The 19,325-nt window shown below is 42.1% G+C and overlaps 1 protein-coding gene across 3 annotated transcripts; it reads left to right on the top strand.

The window, feature by feature from the left end:
* Positions 1–48: 48 nt before the first annotated feature.
* Positions 49–19,057, top strand: LOC113153176 (death-inducer obliterator 1-like). Of its 3 annotated transcripts, none has more exons than XM_026346657.1 (17): positions 49–158; positions 1,585–1,679; positions 2,555–2,673; positions 2,962–4,066; positions 4,314–4,731; positions 5,057–5,404; positions 7,565–7,778; positions 10,452–11,010; positions 11,131–11,290; positions 11,461–11,577; positions 11,752–11,913; positions 12,160–12,322; positions 12,429–12,945; positions 13,077–13,224; positions 13,355–13,444; positions 13,557–13,752; positions 14,984–19,057. In XM_026346657.1, exons 3-17 carry the CDS (start codon positions 2,592–2,594, stop codon positions 18,532–18,534), a joined length of 7,830 nt encoding a protein of 2,609 aa, XP_026202442.1. In that variant the 5' UTR covers positions 49–158; positions 1,585–1,679; positions 2,555–2,591; the 3' UTR covers positions 18,535–19,057. The 3 variants fall into 3 exon arrangements, with proteins under 3 accessions (XP_026202442.1, XP_026202443.1, XP_026202444.1); XM_026346658.1 differs by having other exon boundaries at positions 11,752–11,865; XM_026346659.1 differs by lacking the exon at positions 2,555–2,673.
* The last annotated feature ends 268 nt before the right edge of the window (positions 19,058–19,325 follow it).

The raw sequence follows: 19,325 nt of genomic DNA on the forward strand, positions 1-19,325 counted from the left end.
TCAGTTCTCCTCCCGGCCAGTTGGGGCGCTGTGCGCACGGAGCGTATTGAATAAACCGTCAGCCATCTGCCGCAGTCAGTTAGCTCCAGCGGGAATGGAAAATGGAGGACTGGCCGTAAAAAGTGCGATGGCGTATCAACGTTATTTCTAGCGTGTAGGTGGGTAGAATCCAGTCATTTCATATTTTTTATTAGCGTAGTGCTGAGCTGTTGTTGGGTGCGTCCGTGTCCGTTCGTCCCGCTTCAGTGACCGTCCTACTCCAGGTATCCGAGGCAAGGTTGAACACGGTGCGCCTGACGTTAGCTGTGCTCTCAACCATAGCGTTAGTTATGTGGAGTTAAACTACCCTGATGCATTTACGTCTGTTGCGTTGGTTAACTGGAAAGGGGTCTTGCACCAGAATTGTAGTCATGTTTTTGAGAGTCGCCCACTTGCTAATATTCATCTACACGGCAGCTCTCCCTTGCTCTAAGCAGCTAATAGCATTAGCCAGGATTGCTAGCTAGCGCACGTTGTGCACAGCTCAAGACGAAACGTTAAACGACAAGAAAAAAAAAAGTGCTGAAATTTGCCAAAGGCCTGCTTAAGATTTCACAAAGAGTTGCCAAGTACGTTCCGCGATATAATGTATAGGAAATACTACTTGTGGAATGTGCAAATAAATAATTGTGGATAGCTGTTGAAGCTAACTAGTGTGTCGGTAGAGTGTTAGCTTTGCGGCCATCATTGACTGCGTCGGACGGGCAGGAGGTAACGTTATAACGCTTGTTTACTGTTGTAGTGTTATGGTGTACTAGGTGTCCGCTCTCTTGTGGAGCCCCGATTGTTTTAATCATTTTAACAGATCGCATTTCGGAACATAAATTTAATACGCGTGATGGCGATGCGTGGCTATTAACATTGAGTTGTTAGCTTATATCATGCGCAACAAGGCCATGTGCAGAATCCCTCTTTCGGTGTCGAGAAGCAACCATTACGGTGTCACTGTTAACGTGCTATACCGTCGGATCGGTACATGTTACAAATGTTTTTTCGTGTCTTTGCCAGAATTTCTGAATATAAGCGTGTATTACATTTGATCACCGTCCCGGACCCCTCCCACTTGTCTTGGCAACAATTCCTCCCATTCACGTGGCACGGAGTCGTGACCACAAGCACTCTATTGGATGAGTCCTGTTTAATCACCTTCAGATTTTTCCCCGGTGTCGACGGTGCAGTGTGCATTCAATTTGGATGTGATTTGGATGTGAACGTATTCCATTCTTAAACAATTGGCCGTTAAGATTTGTGACTTGGTGTCAATTTGTCAGTGGCAAATAATTACAAATTATGTGTGTTTGCATAGATAGCAACTGACCCGCTTATTTGTTGTTTTTCCATTTGCGACAACACTCAAGCGTCATCGCTGCAGCAGTTTCAATCATTCAATTAGATTTACGTCAGACTTGACTTAAAATTTGAATATTGTAAATTTACAAAAACAATATCACGGTTGGTTTGTTATTTTTTGTATATTCTGTTTGTTGCGTTTCTGTGTCAGGTGAAATCTACATTGATCCTAACTTGTTTTGCTCTTTTTGGCAGATTATTGAACCTCGTACCTAAACTCATGATTACCGCTGCAAAGCTTTTGTTTTGTTTGAAGAAGCATTCTGTCACCCATCACAACTGAACTACAGGTACAGACACTGGCTATTTTCATCATGGGTTTTTCTAATCTTCTAAGTTAAGATATAATTCACCACTCACTATCAACACAAGGCATTTATGAATTGTGTCAGGCTGCAAAAAAATTGGGTTTAGATTTGTTACTGCCTGAATATTACACATTCTATGCTGGTTTTGATGCCAGTTTTTTATTATGAACTGTAAACATTACTGAACTGTATTTTTACAGTTCAAGTTTATATTAAATAACCCTGAATTGAAGCATTACACTACAGAGTATGTGATGTGACTATGCACTGAAGTTGGCACACTCAGTCCCTCTAATGAAAGTCCCCATGTCAAAAATGTTTCTTTAGATCATTGCTATATTTAGTAAGTAACTAAATACAGCATACTGCACATATTCTGACAAACAATCCAATTGTTTTAACTGACTGCAGCAGGATACACAGAAGGGAAGCAATATGATGTGACACTTTCATACAGAAATGTAAAATGTTTTTATATTGTTACACGTGTGTCCATAAGCAGAATATAATTTGAATTCACTATGATTGTGATTAGGTTGAGACATGTGAATTTTTTATTTCTTTCTGAATCCATCTCCATTTGTCGGAGCTATGACACATTTGTTTCGCTACTCTCTGTTGGTATCATATCAAAAAATATCCTTGTATACTATCAGTAGAGCTGCCTCTAAAAGTAACATTTGCTTTTAACACTACTTTGGCTTAAACCATAGAAAAGTATATCTGCATTTTTTTAAGACATAGATCAATCCCAGCACAGGATAGTGTATGAAAACCTGGCAGCCCTCAGTATTTGTTATACTGTGAACTTAAAAGTGACTCATAGTTGGTCTCTTGTGCTCTTCTCTTAACTGTAGACATTCATTTTGAAAGTAGTGATTGACTCCATCATCTATGGAGGAGAATGTGAGCCCTGAGCTCTCTCTAGCTCCCGAGCCAGAGCAGAGCCAGGACCGTATGGATAGCTGCTCTCAAGGTACCTTGGATGAGCTTCTTGCCCTTCTTGAGTTAGGGGTGGGGTTGTTATAGTAATATTGGGCACAGTTGTGGTGTCAGGTTCTGTGGTCGTGGAGTGATTTTAAATGTTGTTTGAAAATGTGGGGTAAGTAAGGGTCATATCCATATCGGGCAACTATTTTCAAATTTGATTTGTATGTAAACTAGATCTCAATTAAATCAGCAGTTTGTTAGCAGTGGTGTTATGTTGCACTCTTAATGAATACATGCCACAATCTTTGCTCACGGATCTCTTGTCGGTCCACAGATGTTGGAGAAGGAAATATCGAGGTGAAGGATCAGTTTCAAACTGAAAAAGAGAATGTGGCCGAAGATCTACTAGAGGAGCCAGATAAATCGCCCAAGGCCAACAGTGAAGTTAAGAAGACTTGGGGTTTCCGTCGGTCTACTGTTTTAAAAAGAGAAATGCCAGTGGAGGCAGCAGCCAACAGCCCTGAAAGCCGCTGTCCTGTACGCCGTAGCGGTAGGCAGTCTAAACGAACTGACAAACTCGAGGAATTCCTCTTGACTGCCAAAAGGGGTTCAAGAAAGAGTGCCCCTCTTACTTTGGAAAGTGGAGATCGTCCTTCCCAAACACCAACTGATGGAGAGACTGCCTCAGAGGCCAGCTTTGATGGTAATGCTGACACCAAGGCTGTGGAGGACAAGGTAGAGTGCCCAGAGAGGAGGACAAGAAGTGGTGCAAGGAAGCAGGCCCAAAGAAAAACTCGAGGTGGCAGACAGACCAGAGGAAGTGGTGGAGTGACAGCCAAAGATGAGGGAAGCTCTGACAATGAAGAAAACAGCAGAGACGCTGCCAAGAAAGATGAATTGCAAGACAACAATGAGGAGAAAAAAGGTGAAATGAGTGAACCCATTTCTGAACATGTAGGGAACACCACTACATCACAGCCTCAGCCAGAGCTGGACTCTGAGAAGAAAGAGGTTGCTGAGGAGCAAGATGAACACTTGGAAACAAATGACAAAACAGAAGTAGAGAATGAGATGGATGAGGACAGTGCAGACAAGCCTGCAGCAATGATGGTAAAACGTGGACCAATAAGAACTTATATCAATAAGAAGAGGGCAGCAAATAGGGACACAACCCCGGTGAAAGCCCCTGCCCCTGTCAAGAAGGAAGCTAACCCTAAATCAACGCAAGCTGCTGGAAAGTCTCTCAAGTCTCAGAAGCAGGAGGAGGACGACGAAGATGATGACGAAGATGATGATGATGATGAAGAAGATGATGACGACGACGATGATGATGATGATGAGAATGGCTCTTCAGCATCTTCCTCATCCATGGAATCAGATGATGGAGGCTATGATCCTAATGCACTTTACTGCATCTGTCGCCAGAAACATAACAAAAGGTATTTTTATTTAATCTGTCTTATTAGTTGGTTATTGTATATGAAAATATGTCTACTTAAAAGGTGTAAATGATGTGTAAGATAAACTACACAATTACAATACACAACACATTAAAGTTTAAATATCTACCATAATTGTCTAGTTTACATTTTGTCTGATTATTTTAAGCCTTATATTTTAGATTGGGACAAAATGCAATACATTTGTGTTGAATTATGCTTTGGGAAACTGGTTTTGTGCTATTAGGTTCATGATCTGTTGTGACCGCTGTGAGGAGTGGTTCCATGGAGACTGTGTGGGCATTACTGAAGCTCGCGGGCGCCTGATGGAGAGAAACGGGGAGGACTACATCTGCCCCAACTGCACTGCTAAGAAAAACCAGGTGGTCAGGCCTGCCACATCTATCCTTTCTACAAACACAGAGACTGAGAAGCCCAAAGCTGATGGAACTCTGACTTCTGCTGTGACCTCGTCTGCAAATGCTGACACACCTAACAGCGCTGGAGCCGACTCCAGTGTACCAGCTGTTCAGGCGGCAGCAGCACCTCTGTCTTCCACATCTACAGGAGCTGAAGAGAAAGGAGCCGAGGACCTGGGCATCAAAGGCAGGATAGAGAAAGCAACTAATCCAACTGGGAAAAAAAAGATAAAGATATTTCAGCCGGTAGGTCCTTGCAACTGATTTAGACCTCAGCACTTCACACGTACGCTAGTTTACATATTATTCTGCAGTATAGTCGAGCACTTATAGTGCATGTCGAGTGTTGTGTTGATATTATGTATTTGTTTACCTCCAGACTGTTATTAGTCCAGTGCTTTGTTACTACTGTATTTTTAGTCTGCATGGCAGTAGTCTTGTTTTTAACAAACATCTGTTGCTATTACAGTTACTAGCTTCACTACGAAATTTTTAATTATCCCGTTTTGACAACACTCTATAAAAATTGCTTGTCAGTAGCTGTTTATTATTGTGTACTGAATTGGCACAGGCAATACAGCAGCCAGCAGAACCAAAAGCAGATCCGAAGGCGGCACCGACTGTGGAGCATAAAGCACTACTAGACACAGAGCATAAAGTGGCGTCAAACGTGGAGATTAAAACCACACCAACAGTTGAGGTGCCTGACGAGAAGACCAAGCAGAAGCCAGACGAGGACTCTTCCCTTCCCAAATGTATCGGGCCTGGCTGTGAGAATAATGCCCAGCCAGATTCTGTATACTGTGGAAACGACTGTATCCTGAGACATGCTGCTGCAGCCATGAAGTCCATCACCGATGTCAAAGAGCCCAAGCAGAAGGACAAGGCTAAGGCTACGAAAACAAAGTCCACCCCAAAGGTAACTCAGACTACGTTTAAATGATGGCCTTTATCTGTGCAGAGATGTTTGACCTTAACCTGGGCGGAATAATCAATATAACCTTCTTGTAAATTATATCAGTAATAGCAATGACGGCATGTTCTTAGATGTTGTGTATTGTTGCCAGACAGTCTGTCATTTTGATCTAATGTGCTGACAACATATGAAAATAACTTTCTAAAATGCATTTTGTTGTTTGCTTAAGGTTTATTATTGACATGACTTAGTACACATCCAGAACTCAAATCTGGTGTGGCTACTGAAGCCCTTGTCTTTGTACTCTCTCTAAATGACTTGAATCATAACATAATCATTTACAAATCTTTTTTTTAATACATGTATAAATAACTGCATTGGTGTGACTTAAATTAATGTTTAGCAGTTGAGAAAACATGTAATTGTGTGTTGAGCCATCATTACAATAGCATTATCAATATTACAAGTGTATCACAGACATATTTTGGATTCAGGAAAAAAAACAGATAATTAAATTCTAAGAGTTGTTATTGCAGTATCCTGATGGCTTGCTGTTTCTCCTAAACATCTACTTAAAAGCATTTTTTTTATTATTAACAAATGATAATTGTCAGCTGCTACAATCTGAAGTCAGAGTAATTTAATAGTTTAAGTGCTCCTCTCAAGAAGGTATTAATAGACTCGTCTGTAATACAGAATGGGCTCATTTTAACCATGTCAGTTCACCATTGCCAACTAGTCAAGAAGTTGGTTAATTTTATATGTCAGGGATTGAAAGACAAGTAAATGGCTTTTCTGTTGACCAATCAGCCTGGAGCATAGTCATTTCCCCCAGGATCAAGATGCGGAATAAGGCGCAACATGCAAATTAAACTGAAAGGTATTTGAAACTGTGGAACAATGTGACGCCTAGAATTAAACTACAAGTTATAATGTTAGTGATAAAACAGATGAATGTAGCCCAGTAAGGCTACTGGGGATGATGAAATGTGATTTGTATGGTGACAGTGCCATGTGTTGCATAATTAAATATTTTTTTCAGTGCACCTCAATGATGATAAGTGATAAGCCAGCAACAATATCTGCATGAAATATGCAACTCGACATCTTCAACATAACATTTTGGTTACATTATACATTTAATCTTTTTTTGCTTGTATGCTGCATTTGTAATATTCTGTTGTGTTGTAACAAGTGACGGAACAAAGTGAAAATGGCAGCTCAGCAACCAAGCCATCAATTTTTATTGTAGAGTTTTAACTTCCCACTTTTCTTGAAACTATTACATCTACATATTCTACATATTCTCCTGTATGTTTATTATTGAGTACATAGTGGGTGGTTGGTTTGTACTGGACTGCCCAATGTTAAGAGGTGCTTCTCATGTTTTGGGCCCCTTATTTAAAAATATAGGCTGGCCAGTGAGTGTAGTAACTGGACATAACCGTTATGGTTTTCACTCTAACAGGTGTTAAACACACTTAATTTGTTTGAGTATGTGTTTGGATTAAAAAATGGTTTCTTTATCTGAATACTGCAGCCAACTGTGAAAATGAAACTAAACTAAACACTGGGTTAACTTGAAAGCTGTGATGCATACCTTTCACATTTCTTCTTCTAGAGCAAAAGTGATCTTTCATCATTTTAGTGAATAGGTATTTATTCTTGTGTTCACAGAAACAACCTTCTCAGTATTTATACTTGATAAAAGTCTACCAGTGTTGCAGAATCTGAAATAGTTTGTCTTGCCAGCACCGTCAGTAAAATGTGCCTATAAAGAATAATTTCGTAAAGTGTGTATTTTCATAAAAACCTGAACCTTTAGTTCACAGCTGCTTAGATTCTACATGCTGCTGAATGTAAATCTTTTGACTAAGAGGCTGCCAATCTGTAATCTGGCCACAAGTATGCAGAAATGGCATTAATTAACATTTTTTATTGTGCACAGTGTCCAGAAAGAACAAAAATGGAAAGCAGACAGGCCAAAGACATTTTCTTCATCAGAATTTTCCTGGCATGTGGAAGAGGGGAGAAATCAACTGTAACAATTTCAAAAGCTGACGTGGCACAAATCGTACCTACTTGGATTGTGACTTTAATGTTAGTCTATTAGTCGATACTAAATGGCCTGAATGTGTTTCTGTTTTTCCCCCACTCTGATAGAGGAGTGCTGCTAGTGGGAAGAAAACCCAGAAGAAAACCCGGGACGAGTCAGACAGCGAGGAAGATCCTGATCCAGACGAGGATGATGAAGATGAGCATGCTGAGGAACACCCGCCCCCACCAGCCACTGCGTCCTGGTCCAGCGACCATAATTACATTGCAGTAACACCAGAAAAGACTACATCCATATCATCAACAGTGTTAAACAAAAAGTGTATGTATCTCTTTGAAGGTCTTTGGCTGTTGTTGAGACCACTTTGCTGTTTTTCTATTATAAATGTGGTTCTTGTCATGCTAACATAATTTAGAAATGATCCGGATGAACTCCTCATCATGTGCATTAGACTTTTTGATGCTTTTCTAAGGTGTTGTGAGGTTAATCAGCATAAAAGTTTTGTTACTTATTGAAGTGTTGGCAGCTGTGGGAAAGGTAAGTGTCATTTCTGGATTCGGGTAAGTATTAAATAACCTAGAACACGTTTATTTTGATAGCAGGACTCTGTAGTTTGCACATATATTTATTTCACTCAAAGTGGAATCTTGCTGCTGTCTCATTTTGATCTTGGAGACTCTAAATTTTAAACAGAAAGCTTACATTACAAACTAGAGGCAGTAGTTTGAAGGTGTATGCATTTACCAGACACAGAAGCACCAACAAATAATACCTCTGCATTATGGAAATGAAGGATTCAGATCATTTGCATGTTCACAAATAATGTGGACAAAAGATCAGGATATCTTTGCCTCTGCTGCAATTTATTTGATCAATTCCTTTTGCATTTTGACTTAGTTTTTGTACGCGTTCCCCGTGCAGCAGGTGAACAGCAGATGTAAACCTATAAAGAATCATGCTTTTAAAAAGAAAAAGGGGGTAATCTCAAAGTGAGGGCTATTATTAAGATTTAAATGTGTAGATGTGATGAGTGGAACAATGGTGTCTGTGTGTTTGGAATACTATTTCAAATTACCTGCTCTATTTGCCTCTGCAAGTCTGTCCATTTGCTGTGTTCATCACTGCACCTGTCGGTCCCACAAAAGGTCCCTCCTCCCTTTTCCAGCAGGTAGGTGTTTCAGAGTGCCCCCATGTTAATGCGGACTGATGAAGTTAATATGGCTCATGTTGAGCTGATCATATCAACCTTGTGGTTTATTTTTTTGCCCTTTTGTGGGTAACAGTGACTTTTTTTCCAAAGTTTTTGATTCATATGAATTTGATGCATCTCTTCACCTGGGAGAGTGGCTTTAAAATAAAAGGTGATATAACAGATTTTTGGATGCCTCGATTGATTATGTGAGCAGTGTTGGCTTGCTGTAGGATATGCTGACCAGTTCAGCTCAAACAAGCATATACAACTGATTTATCTACACACACTATGGAGATTTGACGCTCAAGAGCCCCCACATGGTGAACAGCTGGGAAAGACCCCTCTGCCAGACCTCTCCGCTCATTGTACCGTGACAGACCAGATCTCCTGGAGATACTGCAGTGAAGTTCAGGGAGACCAGAGCAAAAGATGGAAGCTGAAGACCTGGACCAAGAGCATAGCTTCTGAAGACGCAGACTCAACTTTTCAAGTTTTTCACACACATTTTGTACTTGAGTTTTGAGATATGTTGATGGAAATGTCTGTTGAAATGAAATGTGGACATTTTCAGTTTCTTTCACCTGTGTTTTTGAAGGCACTAAGATGACACCAATTCTTAGTAAAGCATGGCCTAATAATACGTAACATCCTGTTGATCTGGCGGCATTACAGCTGATAGTTGTGCAATTGACAGGTGGCAGAAAATGTGGCTCATTGCTTTGGCCTCTCAGCTCTTATTTTGGATCTTCTGAAAATGTTTAACACTAGTTTGAGTTTTCAGTAATTTCCCTTACACAAACTAATCCCGGTTTACATGTTACTGGGTTAATATGGTTGTGTGACAAAAGTGAAGGGTGAGACTTAACTATTACAGCACTAACCTGCCATTTTAGTTTGGTTGAAGCTCTAGTTTGTGAAAATGAAGTAGTTGTAAGTTTATTGCCATAGAAGCCTGTGTAAATTGGTTCATGTATTTTATTGTTAGTGTTGGTGGTTTTGAAGAACCTGTAGTTTTCTTGTATAATGACAAATAATAGAACATCAAACAAGACTTGAATATAGTGTCTACAGAGTTAGAGCTCATCTATCAGCTGTTGATGATGTTAAGTTTTAGTTTTCAGGCTTTAGGATGAGTACGTTTTCAACGTGATTATTCCCAAATGACATTTTGTTGGTTTTGAATCATGCTATCATGATATGCAAGCAGTGTTATGGACAATTTAGCTTTAGAGTGCATTGACACAGGTGATGCAAATTTTAATTCTCATATTCTAGTTAGACAACTTATAAGATATTCCGATAACTGTGAGATCATCAGTTGTTTCGTTCCTGTGTGGATGTGTTGATGCTGAGAGTCAGACTTATGAGGAGGAATTCACCTTCTATCCTTGAAGATCAAGCCCACCTATTGATGTTGGGGAAGAACATTTTCATTTTCTGAAGGGACCTAAATAAACAAGCATGGCCATCTATGGGTACAAATAAAGAGGGACCATTTATCTGCCAAGTTGTCAACTTTGTTTATTTCTTTGTGTTTGCAGTGTCATTAATGTGTGTACACAAAATTTACGTTTTTTTTTTTTTTTTTTTTTGTGAGTCAACTGATGGAGGGTTTCAGTATTCATTAAATGTTTTCAGTGGTGATTTTTATTGTTTTGGAGCTTATTTAGTCATAGCACTGTTATCTGAATTATACATAAATTCTAATACACTGTTCGTAAAGTACTGTCATACCACAGATTTGCTCATACTGTAAATGATGGCATATCTTTAATCTGTTGAATCTTGTCCTTGATTTTCAGCTCCTCCCAAAGAAGAGAAGCAGACTGAGGAGCAGAAGGAGAAGGAACCGGCCCCTGCTTCTGAGAAACCCTCCCCAGCGTCCACAACACCAGTCAAAGGAAGCAAGAAACCTCTAACCACTAAAGCAGCCAAGCTTTCCACAAAAAGCAAGAAGTCTTCCCTTCTAACCTCCAGCTCAAAGGCGTCCAAGAAACCAGTGACACCCCCAAGTAAAACTGCTTCAAAGTCAAAGAAGCCAGGTCCTCCACCCGTCCATGCCCCGTCTCCCTTCCCTCCAGGTCCAATCCACGTCACAGGAGCCCTGAGAGTCACCAAATCTAACTTTACCATTCCGAAGAAGCAGCCCCAACAAAAGGACTCTCCATCCCTCAGCCAGTCGTCCTCATCCTCCAGAGTCCCATCATCTCCAGTTTCTTCAGCTCCCTCCAGCCACTCCTCATCCTCCAGACCTCCACATCCAGCTGCTTCAGCACCTCCTGTCTCCCCCATGCCGCCTCCCCCGAACAACCAGATGAGACAGAACATTCGCCGCTCACTCACAGACATCCTCTATAAGAGGTGAGTGTCCCAGTGTAATCCAGTTCAGGATAGATTTTACTAGTTCTAAAATACTTACAATAACGCCTTCACGAAACACTTTAAAGCAACAGTATTTGTTTTGTGTTTCTTATGAACCAGGGTGAGCGACAGTGATGATCTTACAATGAGTGAGAGCGAGGTGGGAAGGCTGGCAGTCGCCATTGAGAAGGAAATGTTCAACCTCTGCCTTAGCACTGACAGCAAGTATAAGAACAAATACAGGTCACTCATGTTCAACCTCAAGGATCCTAAAAACAAAGTGAGTCAACAGACATGCATTTTCCACTTATTGTGAAGTACAACTACAATTACAGTAGTTTTTATTTGGTTTATTTAAGTTGAGTGTTTCTTGATAATTGAAAATATTTCCTGACTTGACGTTTGCCAGATGTGAAGACGTTAAACAACTCTGTGGTTTGTTTGTCTCAGGGTTTGTTCTACAGAGTTGTGGGTGGTGAGATTAGTCCCTTCAGACTGGTGAGACTAAGTGCTGAGGAGCTGCTTTCCAAAGAGATGTCAGAGTGGAAGAAGCCTGATGCTTCTGGGGTAAATGTTACTCACCTTTAAAAGCCAAGCAAAGGTCAACAACGTATGAAGCTTCAAAGAGCTTTATATTTGGCATTTGAAACAAATTCTTGAGGAGAAAAAACATTTAGTTTTGTTTGAATAAACTGTTCTAGTCTTTAAAACTGAAATGGACAATATGGTTGTTTCCTGCAGGCCCAGTCTCCCAGTACAAGAGCTCATTCAGGGAAGTCTAGATTGGGCAATAGGCATGACTCTGCCTCTCATAGTGTGGATATGGAGGATGCTCCACCAACGTCTGATGCAGATGTATGTATTTCTGCCACCACTCCATCTACTCGCATGGCTTCTGCTGCAGTAAGTGGTGGCATGCTGTTCTTCTATAGCTTTCAAACTTTTTTCACCTTTGCATGCAGATCTTTATGCCCAAACTATAAATCTGTTATCCAGCTAGCTATCTTGTTTTTCAAATGCAGTTTCCTTCTTCCTGAAGCTTTCTTTCTTAATCTCTATTTCACGAGAAACTTAAAATATGGCTGTCATATGTTCCAGTTCATTTAAGATTTGAGTAAGATTCTCTTTTTTTTTTTTTTTTGTCCTTAGGATCAAGATGAGTCTGGCTCAACTCCCTCAGGTTCAGCTCAGTCCTCTGCTGCTGAGGGTAACAGTGGCAGCAGCATGCCAGACGTCTTCAGTAGTATGCTCAAAGATACTACTTCAGAACACAGGACACATCTATTTGATCTCAACTGCAAAATATGCACAGGTAAATATGAAGCTAGCATGAAGTGACAGAGAATAAAATTTTATTTATTAAATTAAATTTAATTTTATTGATGTATTTATTGGTATTTGTTTGTCTTGTGCTGTAGGTCAGAAGATGGAAGATGAGCCAGCAGCTAAGAAAGCCAAAGTGATGAAGAAGCCTGAAACTAAACCAAGTAGACAAGAACTGCATTCGTCAAGGTCTGTTGACATCGCTCCCGTTGGCCAATCACAGCTCCCCACAGCCTACCAGCACCAAGAGCCCTTAGCCTACCAACCCATGGCCCCTCCATTGTACCAGCCCAATTTGGAGCCAGCCATCCCTGAATCACAGCCGCAGCTATACCAAGAGGATATCGGCATGTTGCCACCTACAGCCCAGGCACCCACAACGGTTGCCCCAACTGTTTCCTCTGTCAGCATCACCCGCAGAGACCCACGCATGGCCAGGCACAGCTCTGGTGTGACTGTTACCTACACTGCTCCAGAAAAGCTTACCAACAACACAACAGAACCATTCCCATCTCCTGTCATTGCTTCAGTAGAGGTTGCACCCAAGGCACCACTGCCAATGCCCCCAGCTCTGCCACCTTCTGTGGCAGTCACTAAATCCTCTAAAACAAGGTACTTTGTTTTTCTGTGTTGGCAATTTATTTTATATAAAAATTACAAAAATATGCAAATTATTTTTAATTGGCGTAATGGTAAATGGTATTGTGTACAGGGATGAGATTTGACTTTTGACTGTTTTGCAGTACGTCTGAGCCTCCTCCTGAGGGCGAGACTGCAATCTTCCTTCATGGTCAAGAGAAGATTTGGAAAGGATTTATCAACATGCAGTCAGTGGCTAAGTTTGTGACCAAAGCATACCTGGTCTCAGGATCCTTTGAACATCTGAAGGAGGTTAGTAAAGGCAGGGTTGAAATTTTAGACTTTAGAGTCAACATTCAGATGTTGAATATAACATACACATTATTTATGAATAAAAAAAACTCTTGGGGAGACTTAAGATACCTTTGTCAATGTTGTGCAGGATTTGCCAGACACTATTCATATTGGAGGACGGATATCTCCAAACACAGTGTGGGACTATGTTGGAAAGCTGAAAACCTCCCTCTCCAAGGTTTGTTTGCAAGATAAGCTCCTAGAAAAGTGCTCAACATTTTAAATTAGAAAAGCCTTGCATTAGTTACACAACTGTCTTTTCTTGCTCTCTTTTAAACCTTTACTCACAGGAGCTGTGTCTGATCCGTTTTCATCCAGCCACAGAGGAAGAGGAGGTGGCATATGTCTCTCTCTTCTCTTACTTTAGCAGCCGGAAAAGATTTGGTGTGGTGGCCAATAACAACCGCCGCATCAAAGACCTTTATCTAATCCCACTGGGATCGAAGGACCCATTACCCCCCAAACTGTTACCGTTTGATGGGCCAGGTAAGCATTTACTGTACATGAATACACAAATATACTTGTGTTGTTACTTGAAAACAATCTATTCTGTTTTAATGCTTTCCTATTCAATTATGCTGTGTTTTTTTTCTTGTGAATATATTAACTGTCATTGTTTCTGGTTGAAATGAGAGCTGTTTGATTCAGGGGTTTGCACTGTAGGGGGCGCTCAAAGTCCTTGTAGACTATTGGAAAACACCACTGCACATGTAGCAGTTGTTGTTCTCTCCTGTGTATCTGACTCTGTATCACACATTTCTAATAAAAGAAGTTTGCATCGCAGGTTGGTGCGATTTTAGTTCAGTCTCATCCTGTTGTTTCTTAGGACTTGGCTTGATATAAACAATCTTGAATAGATTTGTAATTAATACATTCACGTTGGATATCTTATGAGTACATTATGCTGCTGTTTATATGGTAACAAGCTGCAGTAGAGTTACCATGTAATGCTTTTAAACATGCTCTAAAAAATCTGAACTGAAAAAGGTTCCTGAACAGTACCACATAGCAGTTGTGGCTATGGTAAGTGTATGGTTGTCTATCTTGGAGGTCTCAAACATCTGTAGATCTCCTATTGCATGGTGTGCCTCAGAAAATAATATCAGCTGATGAGGTTTTTTCTTTGTTAATTGCTTCAGTGGCTTCAAAAAATTCAATTATACCTCTGTTTGTCAGATCCTACAGGCTGGTAATGATACCAAATCACATTTCAGTAGGAACTCATTTATGCACCTAACTCAACCAGAACATTATAGTTTACCATCTGCTGCAGTACTCCTTGCATTCTTGTTTTATCAACTTATAGGTATCTTCAGTTGATGATTTAGTGCATTTATTTGATATCTTGTTTATGTGTCAGAACATGTACAGATTGCCTCAATCACAAACACAAGGCTGCTGTTATCAATGTTTGCAGCTGGTGCCCATTTACCAATGTCAGCCCATTTTAAACACGAACAACATTTAATTCAGGAACAGGTTAAGTGACTGACTTATTGCTGTTGGTGACCAGGGAATATGTTTAATTTCTGCCATTCCTGTTTATCACTATCAAAATACTTATGCGCTTCCTTTCAGTATTCATGGTGGTCGTAGAAGCTCTCATTTCACTTGAAAATAATGTCTTTGTTATTATATTAATATATATATGTCAGACGTGTATTTGTTAGAACACATGCAAGTGTTTTCTAAGATTCTTATTTTGTCCATTTTGCAGGCCTTGAACCAGCTCGCCCTAATCTCCTCTTGGGCCTTCTCATCTGCCAGAAAGACAGAAAGCGTGCTGGTGCTCCATTAGAAACTGAAGAGAAACGTCCCAAGACTCAAACCAAAGATGCTGACGAAACTGGCCTTCCAAAGCCTTCTCCTACAGTCAGAACTGAAAGAAGCATGCGGCAGAGTCTGGAAATTCCCTTCAGCACAACACCTCCAGGATCACCTCCATCCAGTTCCTCTGAAACTTCAAGCAGCGCTGTGTCAGCCTCTTCTGTTCTTTCCTTCTTGTCCTCTGTCAAAGCTCCAGCTACATCAACGACCAGTGGCAAGGACTCTCCATCCTTGTCGAGCTCTGTTGCTTCCTGTGCACCAGCTGCCACTCCTCTTCAGACCATCCTCAACACAATTTTTCGAAAGAAAATGCATGACTCAGAAACATCTAACTCGCCATCTGATCAAGGTGGCGAATGCGCCGTCCCATCAGCTACAATGCTAGACCCCATTGTGCAACAGTTTGCACAGATTTCTAAAGAGAAACCGGTGGAGGAGGATGAAGATGACAGACCATATGATCCAGAAGAAGAGTATGACCCCAGCAGGGGCTACAGTGTGCCCAAGAAGCCCGTTGAGGTGGTAAGCAAATCTGAAGTGTCCCAGCAACCAGAGGTGTTAGCTAGTGAAGCTGATGATGTGGCATATGACCCAGAAGATGACTCGATTTTCGAAGATGTGAAAACTTTAGTACCAGGTCAAGCTAAGACTACAGTTGAATGTAAAGCCGATCCACAAATGAGCCAGGAGACATTCCAGAAACAGGGAGAACATCAAATGTCATCTGCAGGGACACCTGGTGCCTCACTGACACTTCCAGATCCACTCTTAAGTCAATCTACCAAATCCTTGTTAGCCAATAGTCAGCTCCTGCAGCTTGGTAAAAAGGTTGAGGAACTAGTAAAGTCTTCAACAGTTGCCCCGTTGATCAACCAACGGAGAGATCCCCGACAGAGCAGGGATCCTCGCCAGGCTGCATCTGGTAGGAAATCAACTGATGAGCCTAATGAGAACGAGGAGGCATCTGCTGTGTTGACAGATTCTGCTCTTCCTGGACAGCCTGTTGTTCAAGAGGCACAGCTGCCTAATGTTGCAGAACTCACAGATGTGTCAAAAGGCCCAGAGATATCACAAGAAGAAGTGAAAGATGAGACACTACCGTTCATGGACTCAGACAAGGCAGAGGTGTCAATTCCTTTATTAGGAGAGGAGGTGGAACCTGATATGGAAGTTAACTACATGGATGAGAAAGAAGTGAAAATTGAGGAAGCTGAACCCCCCAAGGTAGAAACTGAAATGGACAAGTACAGTATTTGGCCTAATGCTGCCAGTATTTTAAAATCTGGTGAAGACTCTGAGTATGAGGAAGGTAACAAAGATACGCCAGTTGCAAGCTATTATAATCAGCGTGAAAATGCCTCAACGGTAACTTCCACAATCCCAGTACTTACTCAAAGTACAACAATGATTGACACTCAGTCCCATCACATGGCACATCACATGTCATTGACAGGCTTTGAAAGCGAGTGCAGACCTCCAGCTGACATTCCCCCACCATCCAACTTCCCCCCACCCCAAACGATGCAGGGGCAAAACCTGATGATGAGGCCTCTGCCGATGTCTATGCCACCACCCATGGAAGGTCTTCCTCCAATGTCAGGTCCCCCTCCTATGCAGGGACCCCGTCCACCCATCCATGTTCCTCCCCCCGTACATGTTCCTCCCCCCATGCAAGGTGACAGCAGTCAGCAATATAGACCACCACCTCCTGCTCCATACCCTCCCTACCAGAACCAGTGGCCCAGTACCCAACCGCAGCAGCAGCATCTTCCTGGACCACCTCCAACTCAGAACATCTTGCCACCCAGAGGACTACCACCACCATTTCCTCCAGTGGCTCAGAGAGGTCCTCCTCCTCAAATGTTTGATCCCTCCATTCCTCCTCAGCATATTGGACAACAAGGCCCCCCTCTAAGCTTGCCCCCACCTCCTGCCTTTGATAGACAGAGCAGCTTACCTCCACCAAGATTCACTAGCCCCCCACCACCTTTTAATTTCCCTGCAAACAGAGGTCCTCCACCACCTTTTACAGGGCCACCACTTGCTCATTTTGATAACAGACTTCCACCACCATCCCACTTCCAAGGGCCAAGGGGTCCCCTACCATCTCAATTCGGGGACCATGGGGCCCAACCACCAATGGTAGACCAACCTCGAGGCCCTGCAGAACAGTATAATAAAGATGGTGCTAACTCTTTTAAGCTAAATGTGGATCCCAACTCTCTTCATATATTTAAAGACAGTCAGGGTCCCCTGCCAGGTCCAGCATACCGGGGACCTCCACCTACCCAGTATGAGGACAGAAGAGGGCCACCTCCCGTTGGGGAATACGGAAGCTCCAGATCACACTCACCACCACCACATCGAGGATCATTTGACGAGCACAGAGTTCCTCCACCTCAGGAGAATAGACTCCACCTCTCTCAGCCATTTGTAGGATCAGAGCGATACCGCTTCGATAGGCACTCAGATGAGGCTAGACCTATTCGTCACAGTGGGCCACTACTGCCAACTCCCCCAGAGGCTCCCATAGGTCCTCCAAGTCGCATGGCAGGCCACAGTCCAGACCTGCTCAGAGAGGACCACTGGCGCCGCCACTCCCCTGAGATAAGGAGGAGGAGCAGCACCACCAGAGAAGACTCTGAACCACGAAGTGGAGACCGCTTCAGTCGCTTTGAAGGAGGGCACCGAGAATCTGTCTCAGGACCCCTGCAACTCCCTGAAGAGAAACAGAGGGAGATGTCTGAAGATCGCAGGAGAGAAAGAGAGCGGGAAATCCCCCACACTGCCAGGCAATCATGGGACAGAGGGCAGGGAAAGCGTTGGAGCAGAGAGCGAGAATGGGACAGAGGCAGAGAAAGGGACCGGGATCGAGAGCGTAGCAGAGAAAGGGACCGCAGCAGAGGGAGGGAGGGTGAGAGGCACAGGGAGGCAGAGGCAGAGCGACATAGAGATCAGGAGACAGACAAGAGGAGGGACCGGGAGAGAGAACGGGAAAGAGACAAGGAAAGAGACCGGGAAAGAGACAGGGCCAAAGACAGGGAAAGAGATACTGACAGGAGGGACTACGACCGTGACAGAACGAGAAATCGTGATCGAGAACGTGAGCGTGAGCGTGATCGAGATCGTGACAGGAGACGGGACAGATCCAGAAGCAGAGAGCGAGATAGGGACAAGGACAGGGACAAAGACAAAGATAGAGATAGAGACAGAGACAGAGACCGAGACCGAGACCGTGACCGTGACCGTGGAAAAGACCGGGGGAGAGACCGAGACAGGGAGAGGGAGAAGGACAGAGACCGAGACAAAGACAAAGACAAAGACAGAGATCGTCGGGACAGGAGCAGAAGCAGAGAAAAGAGAGAGGAGAAAAAGGACAGTAAACATGAGACATCCAAGGAGAGTGATAAAACTGCAGAAAAGGACAAAAACATGTCCTAGTCTGTGCTTTCATGGACACTATATAACAGTTTTGAGAGACTATTAAATCTTTTGCTACTTGAAATCATCACTGTAAATGTGGATGAACAGTATTTTGTTAAATTTCCACAGTTGCGTTCCTACGAGGAAAAACACACCTCGCAATGTTTGTATTCTCTTCGTCACTTAAAGGTTTCTAAGTTTGTTTTACACTTTTTGAAGAAAAAAAAAAACTGAACCCCCTCTAAGTTGCTCATGTACAAGACGCATTTCTTAGGCCATTGTGTACTATTACATGTACCTTTCCCCTGTCGATACATTGTTTTAAGACAACAATAATGTAACTGATTAACACACCGTTCACAATATGTAAATATGAATGTATTTGTGTACATACTGATGTTTTTAATCTTACTTTTCTAAGTAGAGAAAATAAAAGCCATATATCTGAGATAGATAATGTGAACGTAAAAACAACATTGTTGACACACAGTTGTGTTTGTATGTCCAACAACTTTCAATAAAAAGACACCTAGTAACTATCTTCAGTATTCACCAATCACTGGTTAATAAAGTGTTCTGAGTTTGTTTCAGCTCAACTAATTAAAAATGTTTGCTGACACTTATTTCTCTTGTTGTAATATACAGGTTTGCGTAAAATGTTATAAATGAAGACTTGGTACCAAATTATTGTGGAATTTCTTAGCTTACGTACTGGCTTAGTTACACAAGTAGGAGTTTGGGTGATAAGGATTTATATGAATTATATAACAAATGTTTTTAAGTACACGTCTTCAGCAGCAGTGGTAGAC

Source organism: Anabas testudineus, chromosome 5 (assembly GCF_900324465.2).
Source record: "Anabas testudineus chromosome 5, fAnaTes1.2, whole genome shotgun sequence".
Lineage (NCBI taxonomy): Eukaryota > Metazoa > Chordata > Actinopteri > Anabantiformes > Anabantidae > Anabas > Anabas testudineus.